This window comes from Mustelus asterias, chromosome 19 (genome assembly GCF_964213995.1).
Source record: "Mustelus asterias chromosome 19, sMusAst1.hap1.1, whole genome shotgun sequence".
In the NCBI taxonomy this organism is placed as follows: domain Eukaryota; kingdom Metazoa; phylum Chordata; class Chondrichthyes; order Carcharhiniformes; family Triakidae; genus Mustelus; species Mustelus asterias.
The window spans coordinates 37,137,468-37,165,211 of record NC_135819.1 but is presented as its reverse complement, the minus strand read 5'-3'; the positions used below and the strand labels follow the sequence as shown (position 1 = coordinate 37,165,211).

The 27,744-nt window shown below is 44.0% G+C and overlaps 1 protein-coding gene across 1 annotated transcript in view; it reads left to right on the top strand.

Moving 5' to 3' along the window:
- arhgef39 (Rho guanine nucleotide exchange factor (GEF) 39) overlaps window positions 1–27,744 on the top strand; it is a 97,151-nt gene that overhangs the window by 17,563 nt on the left and 51,844 nt on the right. The window contains exons 3-6 of the mRNA XM_078234698.1: window positions 14,907–15,082; window positions 15,198–15,292; window positions 19,179–19,299; window positions 20,142–20,260. Coding sequence (XP_078090824.1) covers window positions 14,907–15,082; window positions 15,198–15,292; window positions 19,179–19,299; window positions 20,142–20,260 — 511 coding nt within the window. The remainder of the gene's footprint in view (window positions 1–14,906; window positions 15,083–15,197; window positions 15,293–19,178; window positions 19,300–20,141; window positions 20,261–27,744) is intronic.

Here is a 27,744-nt window from a genome sequence, read left to right as displayed (position 1 = left end):
TGAACATCCTTTTCCTTCTTTGGATCATGTTGTTTATTAACTTTTTCTTCAAGATATTTATTAGGATGAGGTGAGCAAGGGATCTGGAAGGCAGGAGGACAATGGTGAAATATAAACACTAATGGGGGGGAGAAAAGGCTGTGAAGTGATTAAAGCAAAAACCTCCGTCCTCTTTCGTGCTGGGATTCTCTGGTGTTGCTGAAGTGAAATGGAGTTTGAAGTGAAATGGAGAGTGGGGCGGCACAGTGTTTTCTGGTGGCACAGTGGTCAGCACTGCTGCCTTGCAGTGCCAAGGACCCGGGTTCGATTCCCGGCTTGGGACACAGTTCTGTGCGGAGTCTGCACATTCTCCCTGTGTCTGCATGGGTTTCCTCCGGGGGTGCTCTGGTTTCCTCCCATAGTCCAAAGATGTGCTGGTTAGTTTGGCCGTGCTAAATTCTCCCTCTGTGTACCCGAACAAGCGCCAGAGTGTGGCGACTAGGGTATTTCCACAGTGACTTCATTGCAGTGTTAACGTAAGCCTACTTGTGGCACAAATAAATAAACTTTAAACTTTAGTTCTGACTGGAACACCAAAGTAGCACGGATGGGATTGGAGAATCCCGCCCTAAATGTAGCATTGTTGAGGACATCTTGAGGACCATGATTTTTTTTTTTAAATCTTGCAAATATATATGGAGTAAACAAAGGGTGCAAGTATTGATCTATTTACAAGTGATAATGGAAAGGGATCTAGGGACAAAGAAATACTGAGAGTAATTTAAAAAATTGACTCGCATTTGTCTTCACCTCGACAGCAGATGGAAAGTTGCCCAAGTCAAATATCAGGTTTTCATAAAGAGTGAGGGGAGAAGCGGACAGAATACAAATAATGATGGTTAAGATTATAAAAAGGGTATCAGCTCTAAGAGAGGTATTTGGACCAAATGCCAGTAATAGTGCTGCAGCTTCGTTTTGTTTCTACTGTTGGAATTTATAATTAAATCTGAGTGCATGAAGATACAGGATTTATAAAATATTGCTCGGTTATCTCTGTGGCGGTGTATGTGGAGAGTCAGTAGTATTTCAGGTCAGGCGGGGTGTAGTTGCTCCCCTGTAGGGATGGGAGGAGGAGGGTTGGAATGGCGGAGATGGACAGAAAGTGGGAATGAATAGAGGAGGATCGGGACATGTTGGGAGAACACAAATGCAATAAGTGCTCTGACGAAGGCTCATCCAGACTTGAAACGTTGGCTCCGTTCTCTCTCCACAGATGTTGCCAGCTCTGCTGTTGTTTTCTGTTGTTGTTTACAGTAACGTGCTCAGTGTTCATTGGGGATGATGAGGTTGCTGTTCTCGTTCCCCTTGATCACCACCACCTCCAGTTAAAATTGACTTGTGAACTCAAGCCTCACTAAATGTCTTCCGTTTCTGTGCTGGGACCAATTATAGTTTTGCTGTTTAGCTTTCTGTTTTACACAAAATCTCTGCTGGTTTTAAGATCCTGAATTCTGAGGCTGTCCAGATGCTTGTCACCGGACTGGTACCAATTCAGAGACTCTGGCTGAAAGAGTTTTACAAATTCTGTTAACAACGTGAATATTTTGGCACCCTCTTTCGGGTCGAGTTCTCCAGGTTAATTATAAATGAAATGCCTCTCCTTGCCATGTGATCTCATCAAATGGCTACTTTCCAACAGAACATGGATAATGTGATAAAAGTGCATTGTGTTATTAATGAGCGATATTGTACTGAGAGTAGCGATGGGGAAGAATTTAGGATGATGGTTGAGGCATCCACCATTCCCCCCCCACCCCAATTAAGAATCTGCAGCGCCAATCTTGGCGGGCTTGTGGTGGAGAGGGCGGGGCAACTGATGTCTTGGACCTGGAGAGCCTCCCATTGGCTTGCGACCTTGGATTCTGCACATGTGCAATAGCTCTCTCTGCAGGCTGGCTGGTGAATTACGCCCAGCCCATTGCCTACAGCAGCTAGAAATGTCTAGCCCATATTTTCAATGTCTAAATCTGTAAGATTGGGCAGATCCGGAACTCTCCCATTTTCACACTAGCTGGACACTTAGAATCATTCTCGTAAAATGCTGCTCTTGGTCTGTACGTGGACCAGTGTTGAGGGGATGGGGTAGGGTTTAACCCATTGCATTGTGCTGATGTCTTGCCTGGCATAAAGGTCTCTGAGCAATTATTTCAGAAAGAATGCTGCATGTGGCTTGTCATGCCCATTGTAATGACCTTTTCAGAACCGTCATTGAAGAATCAGAGCACAATATAGGAAATGTGGGGGGGCTGGGGTGGTGATTATTCGGGGATTAAAATCTGCATTAAGTGGGAAGTGGAGGAACATTTCCCCAGCCAGCTCACTATATTTCTCCTGGAGATACCTACATCCTACAATTTGATCCTGATACCTAACGTTTGCGTGTCTCTGCCTCAATGGCTCCAGGTAGATCACACTGACTGCCACAGCCAATGCCACATAGCTGGTGTACATGGTCTTCCAGAGTGGACAAAGCCAAGAGCTGAATTGTCTGCTGCTGAAGTTCAGGCAAGAGTAATTCTGTAAATGGAGCCTAGGCATTGCTGTTTGAATGCAGTTTAGAAACCTCCGTCTAGACAGGTTTGCCTTCAATTGGGCGGCATGGTGGCACAGTAGTTAGCACTGCTGCATCACAGCGCCAGGGTCCCAGGTTCAATTCCGGCCTCGGGTCACTGTCTGTGTGGAGTTTGCACATTCTCCCCGTGTCTGCGTGGGTTTCCTCTAGGTGCTCCGGTTTCCTCCTGTCAGGTTCGTTTTTCAGAGACCCTTACGTACTTGATGCAAGAGCAAGATACTGATCTGTATAAGAAAACCCAGTCCTTTATTTTCAAGCAAGTACAAGCTTATGGAGGATCGCTTTACTAACTCAGCACAGTGTGCTGAACTTCGCCGAACGATACTCTCCGAACAGGGAGCAGTCTCTCCCTTTATACTCTTTTTTTCAGCAATTAGTCACGTACACACAGTATAACTTCACCCAGATCATGTGCTTAGCAACAGCAAGAGTAAATACAAAGACAGTATGTAAGTAAAACCATAAATATGTCGAAAACCCACCCCCGGTTGCCATCGAAACTACACGTCCACCATTGCTCGAGTGATAGCAACCATTCCCATGTATCTTGGTACGCTGCTTTGCCCATAAAGCGAATGTTATCTCCTTCAAACAAGGACAGCAGATCATGTATGTATCAACCGAGTCTCGTCTAAACCTGTTTACTCGAGGAGGAATTGTTATTTGCAAGGCCGGGGTGACAGTTCAGAAAAGGGAATATGTGCTGATACCAACACAAATCACAGCTTTCAAGCTAAGAATTTACTTCACTTTATCTTACAGCAACCAGGGGCTCGCCTTTTTTACAAATGGCCAAGATCATAGGAGATTCATGGGATGTTAACCCCTTAACATCTCATTCCCACACTCCAAAGATGTGCGGGTTAGGTTGATTGGCCATAGTCAATTTACCCTAGTGTCAGGGGGATTAGCAGGATAAATGCATGGGTTGTGGGGATAGGGCCTGGGTGCGTTTGCGGTCGGTACAGACTCGATGGGCCGAATGGCCTTCCTTCTGTACTGTTGGGATTCTATGAGCTTCTATGAATTTCTGTGAGATCAAGTTGATTTTTACTTGGCTGACAGTCTCGTGTGAGGTCCTGGTATGAAAGCTTTGCCACACCAAAAGGGTATTTGCGACATCATAATTGTCTGTGCAGCACATCACTAACCTTGAAGCAAATAACAAAAGCTTACATGGTAAGCGTTCAGACTCCTGTTTGCAGGAGACTGTTCTGACCTGCTAACGTGTTGATAACTTTATGTTGTTGTTTGTGATTTAACATAATATGAACAAAACTGCTCTGTTCTGAAATGCACCAAGCTTTCATAGACGAATAATTTTGAGTGCAGTCTAATAATAGAGGCACTATTTCAACTTAATTATCATCGATTAATAAGTTAGTAACCACGGGGGGTTAAGTTGATGGAAGAGTTTTATTAGTTAAATTGCCACTAATATCCAATTTCCATTTGTCTAAACAATAACAATGCATTGAGATGACGTCAACTGTTTGTAAGGTAAAAGGATATGAAAACCAAATGCAGAAAGCTCAAATCAGCACTCGCTACAGACTTGGCTAAATCCCTTGCTTGTCGTCTGAATTGTGTTCCATTTGTGAATAAATTTGTTCAATGACATATGCAAGATGTTCTGGTCCCTATATATTGAAGGAGAAACATTTGAGGAATTTGATGTCAAGGGCTTGGATATATGAACAATTCTCATTTCTCCAGTGAAGAGTGCTGTTTTTGTTGTCCGTTTGGCACGGTGACACAGTGGTTAGCACTGCTGCCTCTCAGTGCTGGGACCGGGTTCGATTCCTGGTTTGGCTCACTGTCTGTGCGGTGTCTGCACATTCTCCCCGTGTCTGCATGGGTTTCCTCCCACAGTCTGAAAGAGGTGCTTGTTAGGTGCGTTGGCCAGACTAAATTCTCCCTCAGTGTACCCGAACAGGCGCCGCAGTGTAGCGATTAGGGCATTTTCACAGTAACTTCATTGCAGTGTTAATGTAAGCCTACTTGGGACACAACGTTTTTAATCTTCTCTTGTAAACAAGTCCATGTAGTGAGCTGTTTTAAAGTTTGAGAACTGAATAGTCAGTGGTAGGTGAGCTAAAATATTCGTGACCAAAATGGTTCTCTAGAATTTCACCTCGTGCTTTTGTTTATATTCAGCTCAAAATTTATTCCAAAGAATACATCATCTTAGACAGACCATCAACTGTGAATGGATATGGCATTGTATTTATTTATTGAATTTCTGGTTACCAACGTAAATTTGCTGAAACTTTCAAGGCTGCAAACTGTGATTTGTCCCAGTCTTGATGTCTGTAGAACGAGTGACAATCTGAGGAAAATCTATATTAGTGATGTATTTAATTACAAAGCTGATTGAAATTGACAGCCTTGGTGACCTATTTGTGGACTTCGGGTGATAGATGTTTTCATCAACTTCTTTTCCTTTAGAATCACTTATTGCTCAATGGATTCACCGGTTTATCTTCAGGATCTATTCCTTGAAATGCTGGGAATGTTAAGCCAAAATAAATTTTCTGAACGGCAAACATGTATTTGCTTGGACTTCAAGGAAGAAAATCATCTTTGGTTTAGAAACATAGAAAACTACAGCACAAAACAGGCCCTTCAGCCCCACAAGTTGTGCCGAACATATCCCTACCTTTTAGGCCTACCTATAACCCTCCATCCTATTAAGTCCCATGTACTCTTAAAAGACCCTATTGAGTTTGCCTCCACCACCACTGACGGCAGCCGATTCCACTCGCCCACCACCCTCTGTGTGAAAAACTTCCCCCTAACATTTCCCCTGTACCTACCCCACAGCACCTTAAACCTGTGTCCTCTCGTAGCAGCCATTTCCACCCTGGGGAAAAGCCTCTGAGAGTCCACCCGATCTATGCCTCTCAACATCTTATATACCTCTATTAGGTCTCCTCTCATCCTACGTCTCTCCAAGGAGAAAAGACCGAGTTCCCTCAGCCTATCCTCATAAGGCATGCCACTCAATCCAGGCAACATCCTTGTAAATCTCCTCTGCACCCTTTCAATCTTTTCCACATCCTTCCTGTAATGAGGCGACCAGAACTGAGCACAGTACTCCAAGTGGGGTCTGACGAGGGTCTTATATAGCTGCATCATTATCCCCGGACTCCTAAACTCAATCCCTCGATTGATAAAGGCCAGCACACCATACGCCTTCTTAACCACCACCTCCACCTCCAGGGCCGATTTTAGAGTCCTGTGGACCCGGACCCCAAGGTCCTTCTGATTCCTCCACAGTACGAAGAGTCTTTCCCTTTATATTGTACTCCTTCATCCCATTTGACCTGCCAAAATGGACCACTACGCATTTATCTGGGTTGAAGTCCATCTGCCACTTTTCCGCCCAGTCTTGCATCCTATCTATGTCCCTCTGTAACTTCTGACATCCCTCCAGACTATCCACAGCCCCACCAACCTTTGTGTCATCGGCAAACTTACCAACCCATCCCTCCATCTCCTCATCCAGGTTATTTATGAAAATGACAAACAGCAAGGGTCCCAGAACAGATCCCTGAGGCACACCACTGGTGACTGACCTCCATTTAGAAAAAGACCCATCTATACACAATCTCTGCCTCCTTTGGGCAAGCCAGTTCTGGATCCACCGGGCAGCAGCCCCTTGGATCCCATGCCCTCTCACTTTTTCTAGAAGCCTTGCATGGGGGACTTATCGAACGCCTTGCTAAAATCCATATAAACCACACCTACCGCTTTCCTTTCGTCAATGTGTTTAGTCACATTTTCGAAGAACTCCACCAGGCTCGTAAGGCACGATCTGCCTTTGACAAAGCCATGCTGAGTATTCTTGAGCATACTAAACCTCTCCAAATGCTCATACATCTTGTCCCTCAGGATCTTCTCCATCAGCTTACCAACCACTGAGGTTAGACTCATCGGTCGGTAATTTCCTGGGCTATCCCTATTCCCCTTCTTGAAAATAGGAACCACATCTGCAATCCTCCAATCCTGTATTCACACAGGACAGGACTGTGCTTTAAGTGCTGGAACTGAGAAGGTCAAATACTTGTTTTCGGTTGCAATGGTTAACTCGAAGAGAAGTCATATTCGGATTTTGGAGGATTGCAATCCATTTAATTTGCAAAACGTCACCACGTTGTTTTGCTTTTTCACTGGATTCATTACTGGCAAGTCTTTCAGATTCAGAATGGTAACATCATTTAGTTTGGAGTGCTAAGTTTATTTATTAGCGTCACAAGTAGGCTTACATTAACACTGCAATGAAGTGACTGTGAAAAGCCCCTAGTCGGTTATAATGTCGAAAAGCCCAAGGAGGGTTAACACAATACCCAGAGGGAAGAGTGATCATAATATCATAAAATTTTATATTGAATTTGAGAGCAATTAGTTAAGTCTGGAACTGGGGTCATAATTGTGAACAACGCAAACTCTGAGGGGTGAGTTGGCAAAGGTAGATCGTGAAAGTAGGTGATAAAATGGCAGTAGATAAGCAATGCCAAGCATTTAAAAAAATTAATTTGTTTTTTAAATGAACATGCATTCCCTTCGGAATTAAAACCTCCATGGGAAAAGTAGTCTAACATTGACTAACGTAAGTTCAAGATCGCATTAGTTTGAAGCAATAAGCTTATAACGTTGCTAAAAACAAATATTGACCCAGTGGACTGTAAAGATTTTAGAATTCAGCAAAAGATGACCACAAAATGAATATGCAAAATGGGAAATAAGAGTAAGTCAGCAAGAGACAGGAAAACAGATTGTAAATGCTCTGTCGGAATGTAGAAAGGGAGAGTAGTAAAAATACATATCCCTTCAAGATTCTCTTGGAGACAGTGAGGCAAAATCATAACAGGGAATAAGGAAACAGTGGGGAATAAGGCAGCAGAAGGGACATTAAACAATTATTCCTGGCCCTTCCCACCAGCGAGATCTTCTAATTCTGCTGATGTTGGTCCCGTCGTGCGTTCCCTGGCGGTGGGATGGATGAAGCCATGCAAAACACCATAGATTTTGGCAGCTCCGGAAAATCCCCACGGCGGCCTATGGCAAGCCACATCCGGTGTGGGAAAACCCACTGCGGGCAGGGCTGGAAAATGCTGGCTTAAACAAAATATTGGTCAGCCAATGGTCGAGTAGGAATGAGGAATTGATAGAAAATGGCATCTGTAAAGAAAAGTCCTGGAGAAAGACATGGGGCTAAAAGCCAACAAATAATAGCCGATATCCTAGGAATAGGAGCAGCTGCAGAGAATGTGGATACATCAGTTTCAATCTGCCAGAATTCCCTAGATTCTAGAATGATCTGCATTGGATTGGAATGTAGCAAATGCAATACTATTCGAGAAAGTACTGAGTGTGAAAATGAAGGTCTTTCAGCCATATCTCAGTAGCGGGAATTTTTTTTTATTCGTGGGACATGGTCGCTGGCTGGCCAGCATTTATTGCCCATCCCTAGTTGCCCTTGAACTGAATGCCTTGCTAGGCTTTTTCAGAGGGCAGTTGAGAGTCAACCACATTGCTGTGGCTCTGGAGTCGCATGTAGGCCAGACCAGCTAAGGACAGCAGATTTCCTTCCCTAAAGGGCGTTTGTGAACCAGATATTTTTTCTCACAATCGGCAATGGTTTCATGGTCATCAGCATTCTTAATTCCAGATTTTTTTAAATTGAATTCAAATTCCACCATCTGTGGAATATCGGGGGGAGGTGGGGATTTGAACCCAGATCCCCAAAACTTTAGCTGAGTTTCCTGGATTAATAGTCTAGCAAAAATACCACTCCGCCATTGACTCCCCTTGCTAGAGTCTCTGATTAGGAATGTGATAACAGGGCACTGAGGAAATGATATGATTAGCCCGGAGTTAACACAGATCTATGAAATGAAAATCAATTCCGACAAATTGTGTTGAGTTTGTAACGAGTAAGGTGGATAAGGGGGAACGAATAGATGTGGTTTACTTGTGTTTTCAAAGAGCATTCAGTAAGGTTCCGCAGAAGGTTATTGCACAAAATTAGGACCGGTGGGATTGAAGGTGATATATTATCCTCACGGTGGCACAGTGGTTAGCACTGCTGCCTCACAGAGCCGGGGACGCAGGTTCAATTCTGGCCTCTGGTCACTGTCTGTGTGGAATTTGCACGCTCTCCCCATGTCTGCATGGATTTCCTCCGGGTGCTCTGGTTTCCTCCCACAGTCCAAAGATGTGCGGGTTAGATTAATTGGCCATCCCCCCATCAGTGTCAGGGGGATTAGCAGGGTAAATATGTAGGGTTGTGGGGATAGGGCCTGGGTGGGATTGTGGTTGGTGCAGACTCGATGGGCAGAATGGCCTCTTTCTGCACAGTAGGGATTTTATGATTAACGCGGATTGATTAAAGGATAGACAACTGAGTAGGAATAGACCGATCAAAAATTCAGGTTGGTTGGCTCCAGCTAGTCAGCACTGAAAGGTTTATGGTCGAAGTCTCAGTTATTCACGATCTATATTAGTGGCTTGGATGAGACGACTGAATGTAATGTATCCAAGTTTACTCGTGATACATAGGTGGGGAAGTGAGCCGTGAGAAGGCTGTAAAACTGTAGGCGAGTTGAGTGAGTGGACAGGAATGTGGCAAATGGAATATAATGTGGAGAAATGTGAGGTTTTCCACTGTGTTCAGGCAAATAGGAAAGTTGAATATTCTTTCAGTAGTGAGAGACTTGGAAATATTGGTATTTTTTGCAGAATCTGATTGCCATTATACGGGAATCACAAAGCTACCATTCGGATGCAGCAATCAATTAGGAAAGCTGTTTTAGATTTATGTGACAATTATGTTAGATTCCATTACACATCAGTGTCATATAAGAGTAGTGAAATCTTGCTGTAATTATAAAGGGCTTATGTGAGACAGCACCTGGAGCTGTGTGTGCAGATTTGCTCTCCTTCCCTGGGGAAGGATATGGTTTCCTTCGAGGGAACGCAGTGAAGGTTTACTAAACTGATTCTTGATGAGAGAATTCTACGGAAAGAAGTTGAGTAGACTGGGCCTGTATTCCTTGTAGTTCTGAAGAATGTGAGGTGATCTCGTTGTAACAGAGCACTTTTGGGGATTTGACAGGATAGATCTTGGGACAATGTTTCCCCTGGCTGATGAACCTAGAACTAGCAGTCACAGATAAGAATGGGGTCAGCTATTTAAGACTGAGGTGAGTTTTTTTTGTTGTTGTGAATCTCCGGCATTCTCTAGCCCAGATGACTGAGAATGATCCAGTCATTGAGTAGATTCAAGACTGGTCAATAGATATTAGTATACTGAGGGTGTGGGAATAGTACAGAAGTTGCAGTTGAAGTAGAAGATCTGCCATAATCTTAAATAAAAGCGCAGGCTCGAAAGGTGTGCCCTGCTCCTATTTCTTCTGTCCTTAGAATGTCATTAGTGACTTTGACTAATTGGCCTCAGTGTCATGAGCAGGCTGAAAACTGGTTTGTGGAGATTGGGAAGAAGTTAGGGGCTTAGAAGGTACTTCTTGAAGATCTCAGTCTACTGATGGCTGAATGACTGGAGGTGAGGGAAAAATTGCTGAACTATTGGGAGCTGAAGGAGGCAGAGACTCGGATGATAGAGGTTATGCTAAGGGTGGAGGCATCCCTATGGGTAATCTTGATCTTTGAGCTGACAGAATGGAATGAAAGGTTTTTCATTCATTGTTCTTGGATGCCATGGATATAGTGAATCATTAATTCAGGAAAATGCACTCACTTTATTCTCCAGTTTGCTTTCTAAATTGCTCAAGAAGCTTAGAATCCCTACAGTGCAGACTGTAGGCCCATTGAGTTTGTACCGACTCTCTGAAAGAGCACCCCACCCAGGCCCTTCCCCTTTGCTCTATCCCTGCACCCATGCATTGACAATGGCTAATCCACTTGACCTACATACCTTTGGACACTAAAGGGCAGTTTAGCATGGCCAATCCACCTAACCTGCACATCTTTGGAGTGTGGGAGGAATCCAGAGGAAACCCACGCAGACACGGGGAGAACATGCAAACTCCACACAGTCTGTAATCCAAGGCCGGAATCGAACCCAGGTCCCGGGATGGAGACTTGGGGATTTCACCCTCATGGTGCCATATAAAGGAGCGGGGTATGTATTGGGGCATTATATATTGAGGGCTGGTGTAATATTAACTGCAATTTTGGCTGCAGTGCACTACTGAGGAAGTGCTGCCGAGTGCAGATGCCACATTTTGAATGAGGTACATTAAATCAAACCTCCGTTTGAATGTTCAAGTAGCTGTAAAAGAACCCATGGCAACATTGGAAATAGTTCTCCAAATAACATTTCTCCAGCAACCTTTGGTGGCAGCCTTCTGTCTCGCAAAGAGATGGCTTGCCCTGTGATGGTCTAACAATCAGCACGACCGAAACGCATTATCTGGCCGTCCATTCAATCGCTGTATGTGGAGTGATACGTGGTAAAATAGCTGCTGCCTTGATCTTGCTGCCTTGAACAAAGAAAAGTACAGAACAGGTCCTTCAGCTCTCTGAGCTCGTGCCTAAAAGAGTGACTGGACTTCAAAAGTAATCCACTGATTGTCATAGAGGTTTACAGCATGGAAACAGGACCTTCGGCCCAACTTGTCCATGCCACCCTTTTTTAACCACTAAGCTAGTACCAATTGCCCGCATTTGGCCCATATCCCTCTATACCCATCTTACCCACATAACTGTCCAAACGCTTTTTAAAAGACAAAATTGTACCCACCTCTACTACTACCTCTGACAGCTCGTTCCAGACACTCACCACCCTCTGTGTGAAAAAATTGCCCCTCTGGACACTTTTGTATCTCTCCCCTCTCACCTTAAACGTATGCCCTCTAGTTTTAGACTCCCCTACCTTTGGGAAAAGATGTTGACTATCTAGCTGACCTGTGTCCCTCATTATTTTATCGACCTCTATAAGATCGGCCCTATGTCTAGGGGAAAAAGTCCCAGAAAGTATTATTGGAATAACACTTAGTGCCGTTTAAATCTTTTGGATATCCCTATGTAAATTCAAGTTTTTTTTTCTTGCCAAGTTGTGTTTGTTTTATTATATTAGCACTTTAATACTCGCAAGTGGGTGGGAAAAAAATCCCAAGAATAACTGGCATCAATGACGAAAGCAACAGAAACAGGAAAACAGAAAATAAATGGAAAATTAAGTACTTGTATTCATTTGTCATCTCCTCACATCTCGAGAATGTCCCAGTGAACTTCACGCACAATGGCCTGGATTTTGCAGTTCGCAGTGAAACAGGAGCTGTCGTTATTGACTTTGATTAAAACTGCCCGCAAAGGTTTAGCAGTCTCTTCAGGGATTTCTGCTCTCCCACTGGCACCAAGTTAAGGGGATATTCTGGCATGCAGCAGCAGGGATATCAGCAAACAGAGAACCAACCACATTGTAGGGATCTGTCGCATCTCCAGCCCAGAAATCTATCGTTTGGAAAGCCCTGTTAGTTGGAAATTATTTTGAGCAGATCCAAGCACGGACTCGTTATTTGACTGTTTAGACACTGCTATATTTGACTTATTATTGTCACATGTAATAACATACAGTGAAAAGTATTGTTTCTTGCACACTATACAGCCAAAACATACCATTCATAGAGAAGGAAAGGAGAGAGTGCAGAATGTAGTCTTAGTAGAGAAAGATCAACTTAGTGCGAGGTAGGTCCATTCAAAAGTCTGTTGGCAGCAGGGAAGAAGCTGTTCTTGAGTCGGTTGGTACGTGACCTCAGACTTTTGTATCTTTTTCTCGACGGAAGAAGGTGGAAGAGAGAATGTCCAGGGTGCGTGGGGTCCTTAATTATGCTGCTCTGCCGAGGCAGTGAGAAGTGTAGACAGAGTCAATGGATGGGAGGCTGGTTTGCGTGATGGACTGGACTACATTCATGACCTTTTGTAGTTTCTTGCAGTCTTGGGCAGAGTAGGAGCCATACCAAGCTGTGATCCAACCAGAAAGGGTGCTTTCTATGGTGCATCTGTAAAAGTTGGTGAGAGTCGTAGCTGATATGCCAAATTTCCTTAGTCTTCTGAAAAAGTAGAGGCGTTGGTGGGGTTTTTTTAACTATAGTGTCAGAATGGGGGGACCAGGGCAGGTTGTTGGGGACAAATCGAGAAGACATGGGCTCAGTGAAGAGAATGAGCATTTAACCCCTTACTGTGGGGCATAGTCTATTTTAATGTACAGTTTTGGAGCCTAAGCAGAGCAGTATCCAGCTATTGGTGAAATAAGGCAACACATGGAATCACCTGTTTCTTCAACACTATCGGCATCATTTTAGTGCAATAATTTGGGGGTGGAAACATGAAAGGTACATGGTGGGATTTTCCAGTCCTTTCTGTCAGTGTGATCTTCCAGTCCTGCCAAAATTGGCACTCACTGCAGTTTCCCAGTGGTGGGACGGGCGAGCCGTGCAAAATGCATAGGGTTTGACAGGCCTGGAAGATCCTACTGTCGGCCAATGGTGAGTCACCTCCTCCACAGGAAAACCCACGGTGGGGGATGGGGTGCTGGTAAACTCTGGCTACGGTATTTGGATAAGCAAAACAATTTTTGTAACTGCTTTATAATTTTTTTAACCTTATGCTGCAGGTGAATGTTTGTGGTTAGGCTTTCTAACATCACTCTATAATCCAGAAAATTCCAAAGTCCAGAAATGACTTGTTCCCAAACATTTCTGGCAGGGGAGAGTACAGGATGTGGAGATGCCGGCGTTGGACTGGGATGGGCACAGTAAGATGCCTCACAACACCAGGTTGAAGTCCAACAGGTTTATTTGGGATTATGAGACTCACCTGATGAAGGGGCAGTGCTCCTAAAGCTTGTGATTCCAAATAACCCTGTTGGATTTTACCCTGGTGTTGTGAGGCTTCTTACCGATATTTTGGAAGCATGTTTTTGTATACAGGTACAGTTGCTCTCCCCTGGGATATCTCCGAGAATCTGGCTCCTGATCTATCATAGCCCAAGTATAACTGATTTGCCAATCATCGTACAACTAATTTATTGAAGCAACATGCATAATAATTGTCTTAAGTTACTGCATGCCATGCTATTATTGAATGATAACATCTTATAAGTACAATATTTGTAATGTTATTTCAATATTATCACATTGCAAGACTTGCTTAAATTTTACTTCTGCAAAACTTTTTGTTGCAAACTATTTCTATAATTTTTTTTTCCTTTGAGTCTTGCAGTGGATTTTCAGTATTGATGTGCACGGACATTTTCCCCCAATCTTTCTCAACCTCCTCCCCTGTTTTTGCTCTATGACCTTGCACTGTTACAAACCGTTTGTTTCTCCATGTTACTTTCTGTTACTTTTTGAACTTGTAATTCTTCGGAAGGTGGTGGTTGTAATACGGCCCCCGTTGATATTGGGCACATCAATAGACAGTCATTTGTCACAGCTTGAGCTGCAGTATCTCAATCAGCATCAAAGCAGCCTCATTCATGTGCCCCTCTGGCCCAGTTACAAACACCACTCTCCCTCCGCAAAACCCAAATCCTAAAAGCAAATCCTAAATACAATTCAAGTCAATTGCTTAAACTGTATTAAATGCCAAGTTTAAAGTACTGGTCAGCTGTGTGCTAGGCGTCAGACATTTAACGAAGATGCATTCATTGCGATTTGTCTCATGGGGTGGCCCTGTGGTACAGTGGTTAGCACTGCTGCCTCACATCGCCAGGGACCTGGGTTCGATTCCCGGCTTGGGTCACTGGCTGTGCGGAGTCTGCGCATTCTCCCCGTGTCTGTGGGTTTCCTCCGGGTGCTCCAGTTTCCTCCCACAGTCAGAAAGACATGCTGGTTCGTGGCATTGGCCATGATGAATTCTCTCTCTGAACCCAAACAGTGTGGCGACTAGGGGATTTTCACAGTAACTTCATTGCAGTGTTAATGTAAGCCGACTTGTGACCATAATAAATAAACTTAAATGTTATGTCTTTGAAATCAGTTGGCTTGCAGTTAGGATTGTCTTTCCTAAAAGAATTGCATTCACCTCTATGCTGTGAGATGGCAACTCATGGGATTAAAGCTCTGTACAGTACTGGTTGATTAGTTTCACTAAAAACAAATCTTGAATAAAGGTTCCAGTAACCAAAGGGTGAGAAGGTGTCACTGAATTCTAGCGATTGCCCTATTTTGTAACCGGCGATAATGAAATTCAGGCCCTGCTTTTAAGTAATCCTTTGCCTAACACGTGGTGATCTGTATCTTTGTGTGATTGTTTCTCGCAACAGCTGCCAGCGATCAACACTCTACCCCAAAGGTAAGAGAGACTCAACTGAAGTGCTCGGCGGGGGGCGCCACTATAGCGGAGCAGAGAGCACGCTGGGAAAGAAAGAGGATTCGAACAGCAAAAGAGTTAGTTGAGACTGAGCAGAGGTACTTCGAACAGCTGGAGCTGGTTGTAGTGGTAAGCATGTGATGGAGGACACTGCAGCAATGTGTATGCATACGTGCTTTGAATACAGATTTCCCTTCAATTCACTTCACTTTTATCGATGGATAACAGACTTGCCTTCTGTTAGTATTTCATAGAGATCTTAAAGGCAAAGGGAACTCTGCAGCCGGATATAAGAGATGCCATATTTTGCACTCTGAAAGCCATCCATTCAATAAATAGGTATGATTATTTTTTTCAACATGTTTTGCGTTTTAATGTCTTCCCCAGTAAACCAGCGCTTGTTGGTCTGTTTATTTTCTCGCGTTTGGTTTCATCTCCGCTCAGTGATCTTTGCCTGAAAGAGGAGAACCTGCATTCGTGTGGCACCTTTAACACGTCAGGTCATCCTGAATTGATTATAACTCTTGTTATAGTTAATTGCACGGGTAAATGTGGTAAAAGAACAAAGAACAGTACAGCGCAGGAACGGGCCCTTCAGCCCTCCAAACCTGCGCAGATCACGTTTACCTATCTAAACCAACCACTTATATCCCTCTTTTCCCCGTTTGTTCATATGTCTATCGCGATGAGTCTTAAATGTGACTAACGTAACTGCCTCAACCACCTCACTTGACAGTGTATTCCACCACTCTCTGTAAAAAAAAAACTTCCTCCGCGCATCTCCACTGAATCTTTCCCCCCCTTATCTTGAACTTGGGCCCTCTTGTATGTAGTGGTCACCACCGCCCACAAAAACAGCAACTAAGATGCACAATCCGTTTGTGTTTTTGACTCAGTTGGATGAGGGATGCAAAAGGAACTCCATGGGCAGAATTTTACAACTCCCACTGGCGTCAATGGACTTTTGCACACTTTGTGCTGTTTACAGCTCTGTCCACATTGCGACGAGGCCTTAAAATTACGCCCTGTGTTCCTGTTAGAGTGGGATCTTATAGTTTCACTTGAACAGGCGGATTGAACCTCAGTTAAACGCTTTGATCAATAAATCACGGATCAAACGATGTTGCCTCTCTGTGCTACACTGTGGCATTTGTGGAGCCTCCTAATCCAGTTAGTTACTGAATTGTTCAGCATTATTCCTAGTAAGATGTGGCAGGGCTGCAGAGCTCAGACCTGACCTGTTGTTGGTTGTGGGCTCTGTCTACCATATGCAATTTCCACTGTTTGACATGCAAATGTTCTTTTATTCATTCGTGGTATGTGGGCATCGCTCGCTGGCTGGCCAGCGTGTAGGGGATGTTCACAGTAACTTCATTGCAGTGTGAATGTAAGCCTACTTGTGACAAATAAATAAACTTTAACTTTAGCATTTATTGTCCATCCCTGGTTGCCCTTGAGAAGGTGGTGGTGAGCTGCCTTCTTGAAACACAGCAGTCCATGTGCTGTGGGTTGACCCACAATGCCGTTAGGGGGGGAATTCTAGGATTTTGAACCAGCAGAGGAACGGCGATATCTTTCCAAGCTGGGATAGTGAGTGGCTGAGAGGGGAGCTTGCAGGTGCTGCTGTTCCGAAGTACCAGTTGCCCTTGACCTTCGAGATGGTTATGGGCTTAAGGTGCTATCTAAGGAGCTTTGGTGAATTTCTGCAGTGCATCTTGTAGTTGTACTCACGGCTGCTACTGAGCATCAGTGGTGGTGGACGGCGCAGTCCTGTGTTGTACCTTCACCAGGTTGACACTTCATTTTTATGTGCAGTTCCTGGCTTGCCTTCCTACACTTATCATTAAACCAGAGTTGATCTCCCAGTTTGATAGTAACAGTTAACTAGCCTATAGCCTCCTGCTTTGCTCCTTTCTTGAATAACATTTGCTATTTTCCAATCCCTTTCAAAATCTAAAGAATTTTGAATGATTATAACCAATCTGCTAGTATCTATGCAGCCACTCCTTTTATGATGGGAGGATGCAGGCCATCTGGTCATGGGGACTGTCAGCATTTAGGTCTAAAAGCTTCCTCAGCATCTTTTCCCTGGTGATGGTGATTGTTTGAAGTTCCTTCCTCTCCTTCACATCTTGGTTTTCAGAAGAGCAACAAAGAAGTACTCGTTTAACACCCCTGCTATTTCCTTGTTTTCCTCTAGCTTTTAAATTCTTGTAGAATCTCTTAGTTTATTTATTAGTGTTCCAAGTAGGCTTACATTAACACTGCAATGAAGTTACTGTGAAAATCCCCTATTCGCCACACTTTGGCGCCTGTTTAATGCACCGAGGGAGAATTTCGCATGGCCGATGCACCTAACCTGCACATCTTTGACGTGTGGGAGGAAACCGGAGCACCCGGAGGAAACCCACGCAGACATGGGGAGAATGTGCAAACTCCACACAGTGACCCAAGCCAGGAATCGGACCCAGATCCCTGGTGCTGTGAAGCAGCAGTGCTAACTACTATGCCACCGTGCCGCCCCTGCTTACTACCTGTTTTTATATTACAAGTTACCTTTCTCTCAAACTCTAATTTCTCCCTCTTATCATTTTTCGTCATTCTTTCTGTCTTTAGTCATTCTGTCCGATCTTCTGTCCTACCAGCAATCCTCGCAGACTTATCATGTCTCTTTCAATTTGGTACTTCTCGTAACTTATTTAACCATAAATGATGCATCCTTCTCACGGAGTCTTTCTTTCTCACTGGATAAATCTTTGAGCGTTTTCAGTATCTTCTTAAAGGTCTGCCACTGCGTCTCTATGTCCTATCTTTAAACAGGTTTCTTAGTTCATTTTAGTGAGTTCTGCCTTTACGCTCTTATTGCAATTAAAACACTAGTCTTACCCCCCTACTCTTCAAACTGACCATCAAATTTTATCATGGTATGATCACTGTCACCCAGAGGCTAGTTTACCATGAGGTTATTGATTCATTCTGTCTCATTGATCATTATGTGGAGATGCCGGTGTTGGCCTGGCTGGTTGTAGGGATTCGCATTCTAATCAGTATTCTGTAACTTGATTTCTGTATCTGTGCACTGTTTGAGGGCACATTTCCACTCCATCTGACGAAGGAGCAGCGCTCTGAAAGCTTATGGTATTTGCTACCAAATAAACCTGTTGGACTTTAACCTGGTGTTGTGAGACTTCTTACTGTCATTGATCATTGCCAGGTCTAGAATAGCTTGCTCATTGGTTGCCTCTAGAATATACTGCCTTAAGAAATTATCCTGAATACACTCCCATTTTCCAGTCTACCTTTGCCGATCCAATTTGCCCAATCAACATACAAATTAAATTCACCCATGATTATCGCAGTACCTTTCTGAAGTGCCCAACTTATTTCTTCCTGTATACTCTGTCCTTCTGTGTAACTACGGTTAGGGGGCCTATAAACTACTCCCACATTTGACATCTTACCTTTCTTCTTGCTTATCTCCACTCAAACTGATTCTACATCTTGCTCTTTTTGAGCTAAGGTCATCTCTCTCTACTGTACGAATGGCATCCTTAATTAACAGAGCTACCCCACCTCCCGTTCTTAGTCTCCTACTCATCAAAATGTCAAACACCCTTCCATATTCAGGTCCCAGCCTTTGTCCCCCTGCAGCCATGAATATAGCATGTTGAGGCTGAAAGGTGAGGGCTGGGGGGTTGAGTTAAAAGCCGAGTACATGCAAAAATGTCATTTTGGGGGTTGAAAAATGGGGGTGTCTCATACGCCAGGTCTTTTACACCATGATCTGTGGTAGAAATTTATTGGATGCTATTAGTTATGAAACCCATTGTTTCAAAGTCTTAGATGCTTTAAAGTTAGCATTGAAGTCAGAGGAATACGTATGCAGCGCTCCGAAAGTTCCCCTGATGTTGAAAGTCTTTATCTTCGGCCACGCTTAGATACAACTTTTCTCTGCTCCAATTCTGCAGCCTTTGGAGTTCAACTGAATTGCAACTTGTAAGACCAGTAGTCTGAACAAGGTGACTGAAAGTATGACCTTTAATTTGATCTTTTTCATTTTCTAACCTGTCCTCTTTTTGAGTCCGGTATCAATGAATTTGCCCTATGTTTGTTACTTTTAAGAAAATGTTATGGAGAATGACGCATTCATTTGATTTAGCTTAAAAAAAAATTGAATTGCGAGACATGCCACTCACTAATGGGATTTTTTAAATATCGCGCACAGGACGTTGTTGAGGAATCTTGAAGATGGAAAGTTTGGGCTGGCCTTTGACATCTTCTGCCCTCAACTCCAGCTTTATACCACTTATACGGACAACATGGAGCATGCTGTCAAAGTCCTACAGGTAATGCGGCAATTATATGAGCCACTGGGGGTGTATTTGTAATGACAGATTAACATTATGAGAAAAATGTAAATGGTTATTCTACCGCTCTGCTGTTCTGATGATGCGAGTCAGATGTAGAAATGGGTTTCTCCTGAAAGGAGAGGCTAATTATCCAATGAGGTTCCCCGCACCGTCTAATTAAATTTGGCGTAAGTGGTGCAGCCGTCATAATTTAGATTTTGATCATGAAAGATATGCACGTTGAAAGCATTCTTTGCTCATTACAGCTTTTGCTGTCAGCTGTTAGTGCAACCTGCTCTTTCCCTAATGAATTTGGAGTTGGTTCTTTGAAAGATTGTTCAGCCTTTCTCCCCCCCTCCACCCCCCCATCATGAGGACACTGCCTTGCTCCTTCAAAGTTCGTCGGAGTAAACTCTCAGAGTCACCTCTTTGACATTTCCCACCCTGCCTACTTATTTATTACTTTGAGACCCTGAGCCAGAGAGATATCACTGTCTTAATTAAGAAGAAGGATGCGACCATAATAAATTGACTGATTTCATTGATTAAGGACTAGCTGTACAAGTAGCATTGATTTTAACACTGGGTCTACATAAATGTAATTGTTGGAACATGGGGCTGCATAATTAGGAGGATGTGACAGAGAATGGTTGGTTTGTCCTTTTCAACCTTCAGTATCATCCCTGTGCATAATAATGTGTCCCTGTGCAATTAGTTTCAATCGAAAAATGTTATGAAATGTCTTCTCAGTGGGAAAGCATAGATCATTGAGATTAATATATTCGGCCAACATCTGTAAATTTCATTAATTAATATGCATCTCGTGTGGTCTAATTTAGGAACAAATTAGGAAAAATAAACGATTTGCACGATTTAAGAAACTCCAAGAATCGAGACCAGAATTCCAAGGGTTGAAACTGGAAGATTTGCTTCTTCTGCCTCGTAAGCGGGTTTATCAGTAAGTAGACATCGGCTAGTGTGGCCATTTCTCCGTTACCTCCCTCAGTGCGCACAGACCCAATATGATGCTACTTGATAATATTTAAATACAAGGCTATGGAAACTTGCAACTTTAATCTTTGCAGGAGAATGAATTGAAAGTAGTCCTATCTTGTGCAGATGAATTCATCACTTGCTTAGACTGATCTAGTTGTGTTAATCACTCTTCTGCTTATATATTGCCCCGGTTTGTCTATATTTATACTCCTAGTCACAAGTGGCGTACCATCTTTAGTTATTATCTAACTACCAATTTCATTCCCCAATTTTGTTGCAATTCCCATAGAGAACGATAACTCTTTAAAAGAGATACATTTCCCAAACAACCAATAGAAAGATACAATGGATGAGATTTTGCTTTTTTTAGACTTTTGCTGTAGCCAACAAACTAAACTAAGCAAAGACCAAACACTAATTAACAGGTCAATTAATACCTCAAACTAGAGCTAAAGGTAAGTTTTACATTCATTAACAGCCAAAATATGTCTTGCAAAACACTTTTGCTCAACGCCACTTCCTGGCAGATGGATGTAGCCTTAAAGGATCTATCCCCAAGTCACTCTCAACTCGCCAACGGAGGTTCACATCTCTCTGCAGTGCAACGGTGAAACTTCCGGTTTCTTTTGACAGCTGTTTCACTCCACCTGGATACGATCATCACCAACAAGGCGCACCTCGGTGACCTCCCTTAAAGCATCAACTCTGCTCAGTTCCCCCTCTTTTGAACAGAAACCAAATTTTTGGAAGCATCCTGCTTGATCTTGTAATACAAATCAGTTTTCCCAGCTTTCCTAAAGCATTGGTGGTTGTTCTCTGTTTCCACTGCAGATGTCTTTTTTCTCCTTTGAGACATTAAAACGGTCACCTGACACCTCAATGACTTTCTGTTTGTATTTCTGTCAGTAAGAGTTTTAACAACACCAGGTTAAAGTCCAACAGGTTTATTTGGTAGCAAATACCATTAGCTTTCGGAGCGCTGCTCCTTCGTCAGATGGAGTGGAAATGTGCTCTCAAACAGGGCACAGAGACACAAAATCAAGTTACAGAATACTGATTAGAATGCAAATCTCTACAGCCAGTCAGTTCTTAAAGATACAGACAATGTGAGTGGAGGGAGCATTAAGCACAGGTTAAAGAGATGTGTATTGTCTCCGGTCACGGGCATTCAGCCTCTGATCTTCGGGCAAACGTTCTCCAACGCGGCCTTCACGACAGCGCAGAGTCGCTGAGCAGAAACTGATAGCCAAGTTCCGCACACATGAGGACGGCCTAAACCGGGATGTTGGATTTATGTCACACTATCAGTAACCCCCACAGCTTGCCTCCTGGACTTGCAGAATCTCACTGGCTGTCCTGTCTGGAGACAATACACATCTCTTTAACCCGTGCTTAATGCTCCCTCCACTCATATTGTCTGTATCTTTAAGACCTGGTTGGCTGTAGGGATTCGCATTCTAATCAGTATTCTGTAACTTGATTTTGTGTCTCTGTGCCCTGTTTGAGAGCAGACATCCACTCCATCTGACGAAGGAGCAATGCTGCGAAAGCTAATGGCATTTGCTACCAAATAAACCCGTTGGACTTTAACCTGGTGTTGTTAAAACTCTTGCTGTGTTTATCCCAGTCCAACAGTGGCATTTCCTCCACATGTATTTCTGTCCCCATGGCAACCAGCTCACATGGCCATTTCTCCGAATTAAAGTAAAGTTTATTTGATAGTCACAAGTAGGCTTACATTAACACTGCAATGAAGTTGCTGTGAAAATCCCCTAGTCGACACACTCCGGCGCCTGTTCGGGTACACTGAGGGAGAATTTAGCATGACCAATGCACCTAACCAGCGCGTCTTTTGGACTGTGGGAGGAAACCGGAGCACCCGGAGGAAACCCATGCAGACACGGGGAGAACGTGCAAACTCCGCACAGACAGCGACCCAAGCTGGGAATCGAACCCAGATCCCTTACGCTGTGAGACAGCAGTGCTGATCACTGTGCCACCGTGCCACCCCTTTTGAAGTGTTTATCAGGAAGTCTAATTATTTAATCCTTTCTAGAATTCTGTGTTTTAGTTTAAGTTAAAGGGGCAAATTGTCTTGTAAAGTTTAGTGTCTGTGACAATGTATCCACAATATTATTCATAGAAGCCCTACAGTACAGAAAGAGGCCATTCGGCCCATCGAGTCTGCACCGACCACAATCCCACCCAAGCCCTACCCCCATATCCCTACATATTTTACCCACTAATCCCTCTAACTCACGCATCTCAGGACACTAAGGGGCAATTTAAGCATGGCCAATCTACCTAACCCGCACATCTTTGGACTGTGGGAGGAACCGGAGCACCCGGAGGAAACCCACGCAGACACGAGGAGAATGTGCAAACTCCACACAGACAGTGACCCAAGCCGGGAATCGAACCCGGGACCCTGGAGCTGTGAAGCAGCAGTGCTAATCACTGTGCTACCGTGCCGCCCCACTATAGAAACACTATAAACGGCAAGCCCCCAAACCTGGTGTTTAACATGCCCTAAACAATTGTTTTACACTTGGGGGACAGTATTCTGGCTGAATGTGCTTCATTGCTGCTATGTTACTGCATCTGCGCAGTAACTTGTTTCCTGGTACCTAATGCTTTGCAGCATACTTTATTTTGGGGGTGAAATGTCCTGTGTACTTCTGGCCAATTAAAAAAAAAAATCTAAATCTTTGAAACTAGATGCTGCTGGCAATGCCAGCATTTACTGCCCATTTCTAGCTGCCTTAGTAAACCTTCTTGAACGCTACAATCTGTTTGGTGACAGTGTCCCTACAATGATGTTGGTAAGCTTATACAGTATCTTTATCCATGAAGGAACCGCTTTTTTGAAAAATGGGATTGCCAACTACTGGTAACTTCATTAATTTGCTTTGTAATAACTATTAACACCCCACAAATGCCCTCTTTCTTTCAGACAGGCGAGGAGTTTCATCTCTAACATTAACTTTATCAATGATAATGTCGTCATTCACGAGTAATTTCAGGAGGTGGTTAATATTTATTCACTATCCAAGATGTGTAGGTTAGGGGGATTAGCGGGGTAAATATGTGGGGTTGCAAGGATAGGATCCGGGTGGGATGCTCCATCGGAGCGTGGGTGCAGATTCGATGGGCCGAATGGCCAGTTTCTGTACTGCAGGGATTTGATGATGCAGCTTCTCAGTTTCAGTTCTGTTGATAATCCTCTTGAATTCTCACCGATTGGCTGACTGCTTATTTTTGAAGGAATTTACTGACTGTTGTTTTGTGTCTGCCAAGAGAACATACCCATGAATCAAAATAAGCCATTTTCCATTGGCTGTTAGTCTTAACACATTTCATAGTTTACTCTCATCCTCCATAGGGGATTGGAATATTCATGGTAAGAGTATCCCGCCCTTTGCTGTGTTTCTCTATCCCCTCTACCTTTTCAAGCAATTGGTCCTCAGGACACACACAAATTTAGCTCTGCATCCCTACCTCAATTCATTCTTCCATCATCTTTGCCTCCATGTTTACTACTTTGGCCAGCTGCCTCCATTCTGCAAAATCAGCCCTTTCACCCACCTTTAGAGCTCGCATTCCACCTGGACCCCTCCAGGTATTTTCATTGGGCGGCACAGTGGTTAGCGCTGCTGCCTCTCGGTGCTAGGGACCCGGGTTTGATTCCCGGCTTGGATCATTGTCTGAACATTCTCCCCGTGTCTGTGTGGGTTTCCTCCCACACTCCAAAGATGTGCAGGTTTGGTGGATTGGCCATGGTAAATTGCCCCTTAGTGTCAGGGAGTTAATAGGGTAAATAAGTAGGGTTATGGGGATTGGGCCTGGGTGGGATTGTGGTCGGTGCAGACTCGATGGGCCGAATGACGACCTTCTGCACTGTAGGATTCTCTGAAGAACTGCTGGTTTGCCATGGCAACTTCATTTTTTTTCTATTCCGCTCACTCGTTCTAACCTATTTCTCTCTGAACTTGCAGCACTCCTTTCTCCTGGCCCCAGATGTAATATTGGCATTAAACACAGGTGGCACAGTTGGTTGGTGAACTGACCTCTATCTTGTGGAGACTGAACACCAACCCTCTGAGGTGGCTCCTCCCACCTCCCCATGAACTGTGACCCCACTCAGACTGTCACTGACCTCATCTCCTCTGGTGATATTTCCTGTGCAACCTCGTAGGAATTAGTAACAGGAGTGGGCCACTCGGCCCTTGGAGCCTGCTCCGCTATTCAGTGAAATCTGATTGTAACGTCCTGCCTAAAACCCAGTAACCTTTCACCCCCATGATTATCAGACATCGATCGGTCTCTGCCTTGAAAACATTCAAAGACTTTGCTTCCACTGCCTTTTGACGAAGAGAGTTCAAGAGACGCATGACTCTCTCGGAGAAAGAAATCTTCTCATCTCTGTCTTAAATGGGCAATCCCTTATTATTAAACAGTGACCACGAGTTCTAGATTCTCCCACAAGAGGAAACATCCTCTGCACATCCGCCCTGTTAAGACCCCTCAGGACCTTAAATGTTTCAATCAAGTCAGGTCTTGCTCTTCTAAACTTCAGCGGATACAAGCCTAGCCTGTCTAACCTTCCCTCATAAGATAATCTGCCCATTCGTGGTATTAGTCTAGTAAACCTCTGAGCTGCTAATGCATTAACATTCCTTAAGTAAAGAGACCAATTCAGTACATGATTCCAGATGTGGTCTTGCCAGTGGAGCAAAACCTCCCTACTTTTGGATTCAATTCACCTTGCAATAAACAATAACATTCTATTAATTTTCCCACATACCTATGTCCCCTTCACCACTTACTTACCTACCTATCTTTGTCATCAGCAGCCAATCCTTTGGTCTCTTCAAAATCATTGACATCAATTAAAATGTTGAGGCCCAGCAGTGATCCCTGTAACACACCACTCGTCACACTGTGCCAACCACAAAAATGCCTATTTATCCAACACTCTGCTTCTTGTTACCTCGCCAATTTTCTATCCATGCCAATATGTTAGCATGAGCTTTTATTTTCCGAAATAACCTTTGATTTGGAACATTATCAAATGCCTCCTGGAAATCTAAATACAATCATAGAATTCCTACCGTGCAGAAGAGGCCATTCGGCCCATCAAATCTGCACTGAATCTCCGAAAGTGCACCCTACCCAGGACCCCTCCCCCATCCCTGTAAACCCACACATTTTTGCCATGGCTAACCCATTTAACCTACACACCTTGGGACACTAAGCAACAATTTAGTATGATCGATCCACCCAACCTGCACATCTTTGGAGTGTTGAAGGAAACCGGAGCACCCGGCGGAAACCCACGCAGACACGAGGAGAACGTGCAAACTCCACACAAACAATCACGCGAGGCTGGAATTGAATCCGGGTCCCTGGAACTGAGGCTCCAATAGATCCACTTTATATACAGCACATGTGATTCTTTCAAAGAATGCCAATAAATTACGTTATTCCCATTTCACAAAACCACATTAACTTTGCCTAATTGCCTTGAATTTTTCTAAGTGCCCTGTCATAACATCTTTGATAATAGCTTCCATCATTTTCCCTTTGACAGATATTAAGCTAACTGCCCTGTAGTTTCCCACTTTCCATCTCCCCCCCCCCCCCCCTTTTTGAATAAAGGAATCACATTTGCTACTTTCTAATCCAAGGGCACCTTCCTCGAAGGCAGGGAATTTTGGAAAATTAAAACCAATGCATCAATTCTCTCAGTAGCTAGTTCTTTTAGGACCCTAGGATATCTTGGTGGATTTTGAATTCCTGTCTTTAGAGGATTAGTATGGGCTAATGAATTACTAGCCCAGTAACATAGCCACAACACCACCACCATCTCAACCTCAATCACTCAAACCCGTGCTATCTGCTTCTATCCCATAAAGATGGCTGCCCTGCTCAAGCCATCACTATTGTCCATTTTTTCTTCCAATTTCTAAGATATCTTCCTATCTCAAGACTGTATTGTTTTCCCTTTGCCCAATTTCTTCCCACTGCATCTAGAATTCTTTCAGTACCTTTGATCATGTTAGCAGCCTCCTGGTCCTTATCATTCCCTTTTCACTCTGGATATCCAATCCTTCTGACATTTCCATAGCACACCAGGATTGTATGAGAGCACTCTGCTTCTCCCCTAGACAGAGGTCCAATCCAGCCACGTCCACCACCGCTCTCTTCCGCTTGTTTGAATTTGTTCCCATGTTGAACAGCTTCTCTTTTGACCAATCTCATCTCCTCCCCCAAAAAAGTGTCGCTATGGAACGGGTACAAATTATGTCCACCTTTTCACGTTCTTTGTCCCATCTTACTCGGGTCTCCCAGCTCACCCCTTTTTCCGTCACGCTGATATCTATTTCAAACCTATTTTCTGCTATTTCATCAACTTTGTTTCCCATCTCCACCCATCCCTCACGTTCGTAGATAGGTCCTTGATCAATAAGGGGATTGAGGGTTACTGGGAGAAGGCAGGAGAATGGGGATGAGAATCATATCAGCCATGATTGAATGGTGAAGCAGACTCGATGGGCCGAATGGCCTAATTGTGCTCCTATATCTTATGGTCTTCAAGAGGTCCAATCTCTAGCTCTTCCTCGACTTTCTGCCTCCAGTTTAGCTACACTTAACCACATTTCCTGCCAACCTGTCTCGTAAGTTCCTCCATCTGTTCTGATGCTGCCGTCTTCCGTACAAATGGTTCCAATATGTCTTCCTTTCCCTCAACAGAGGATTTCCTTCCGCCCTGATTGACAGAGCCCTGAACCAAGTCCACCCCATTTCTGACCGTTCCCCTTCACCTCCAAAACCGCAATGGAGATCCGCTAGTCCTTGCCGTCTATCCCAGCAGCCTTTTACATTTAGTGAAACGTTGTCCGCTGTTTCTAATGTGATGCTGCCACCAGATATAGATTCCCCCCCTCCCCTTTCATATCGGGACTGTGCCCCCTTGGACACCTTGGTCTACTCAATCAGACCCCTGTCCTTCCCGTGGCATGTTCCTGTGCAGCTGGGGGAGATGCAGCTTTAGCTTCCATCTTCCCCCTCTCCTCTCCAGGATGGAATATTCCTTCCAGGTGAAGCAGCAATATACCTGTACCCTCAGTTTAATTGACTATATTCGCTGCTCCCAATGTGTTCTCCTCCATATTGGGAAGCCCAAAATACACACTGGGGGAGACCACTTTGCGGTGACCCTCGGAGTTTCTATCATTTTAATTCTCTGTCCCATTCCTACCCTGACCTCTGTTTTCGGCTGTCTGCACTGTTCCAGTGAGGCAGGAGGAATTGCGTCTCTTTTGTTTATAGCCACTAAATTCAGCATTGAGTTCAAAATGTTCAAATTCGAGCCATTGCCCATTTGTAGAGAAAGCATTTGCTGGTGATGATTCTGCTATTGCCATTTACCACCTCTTCTCCCCC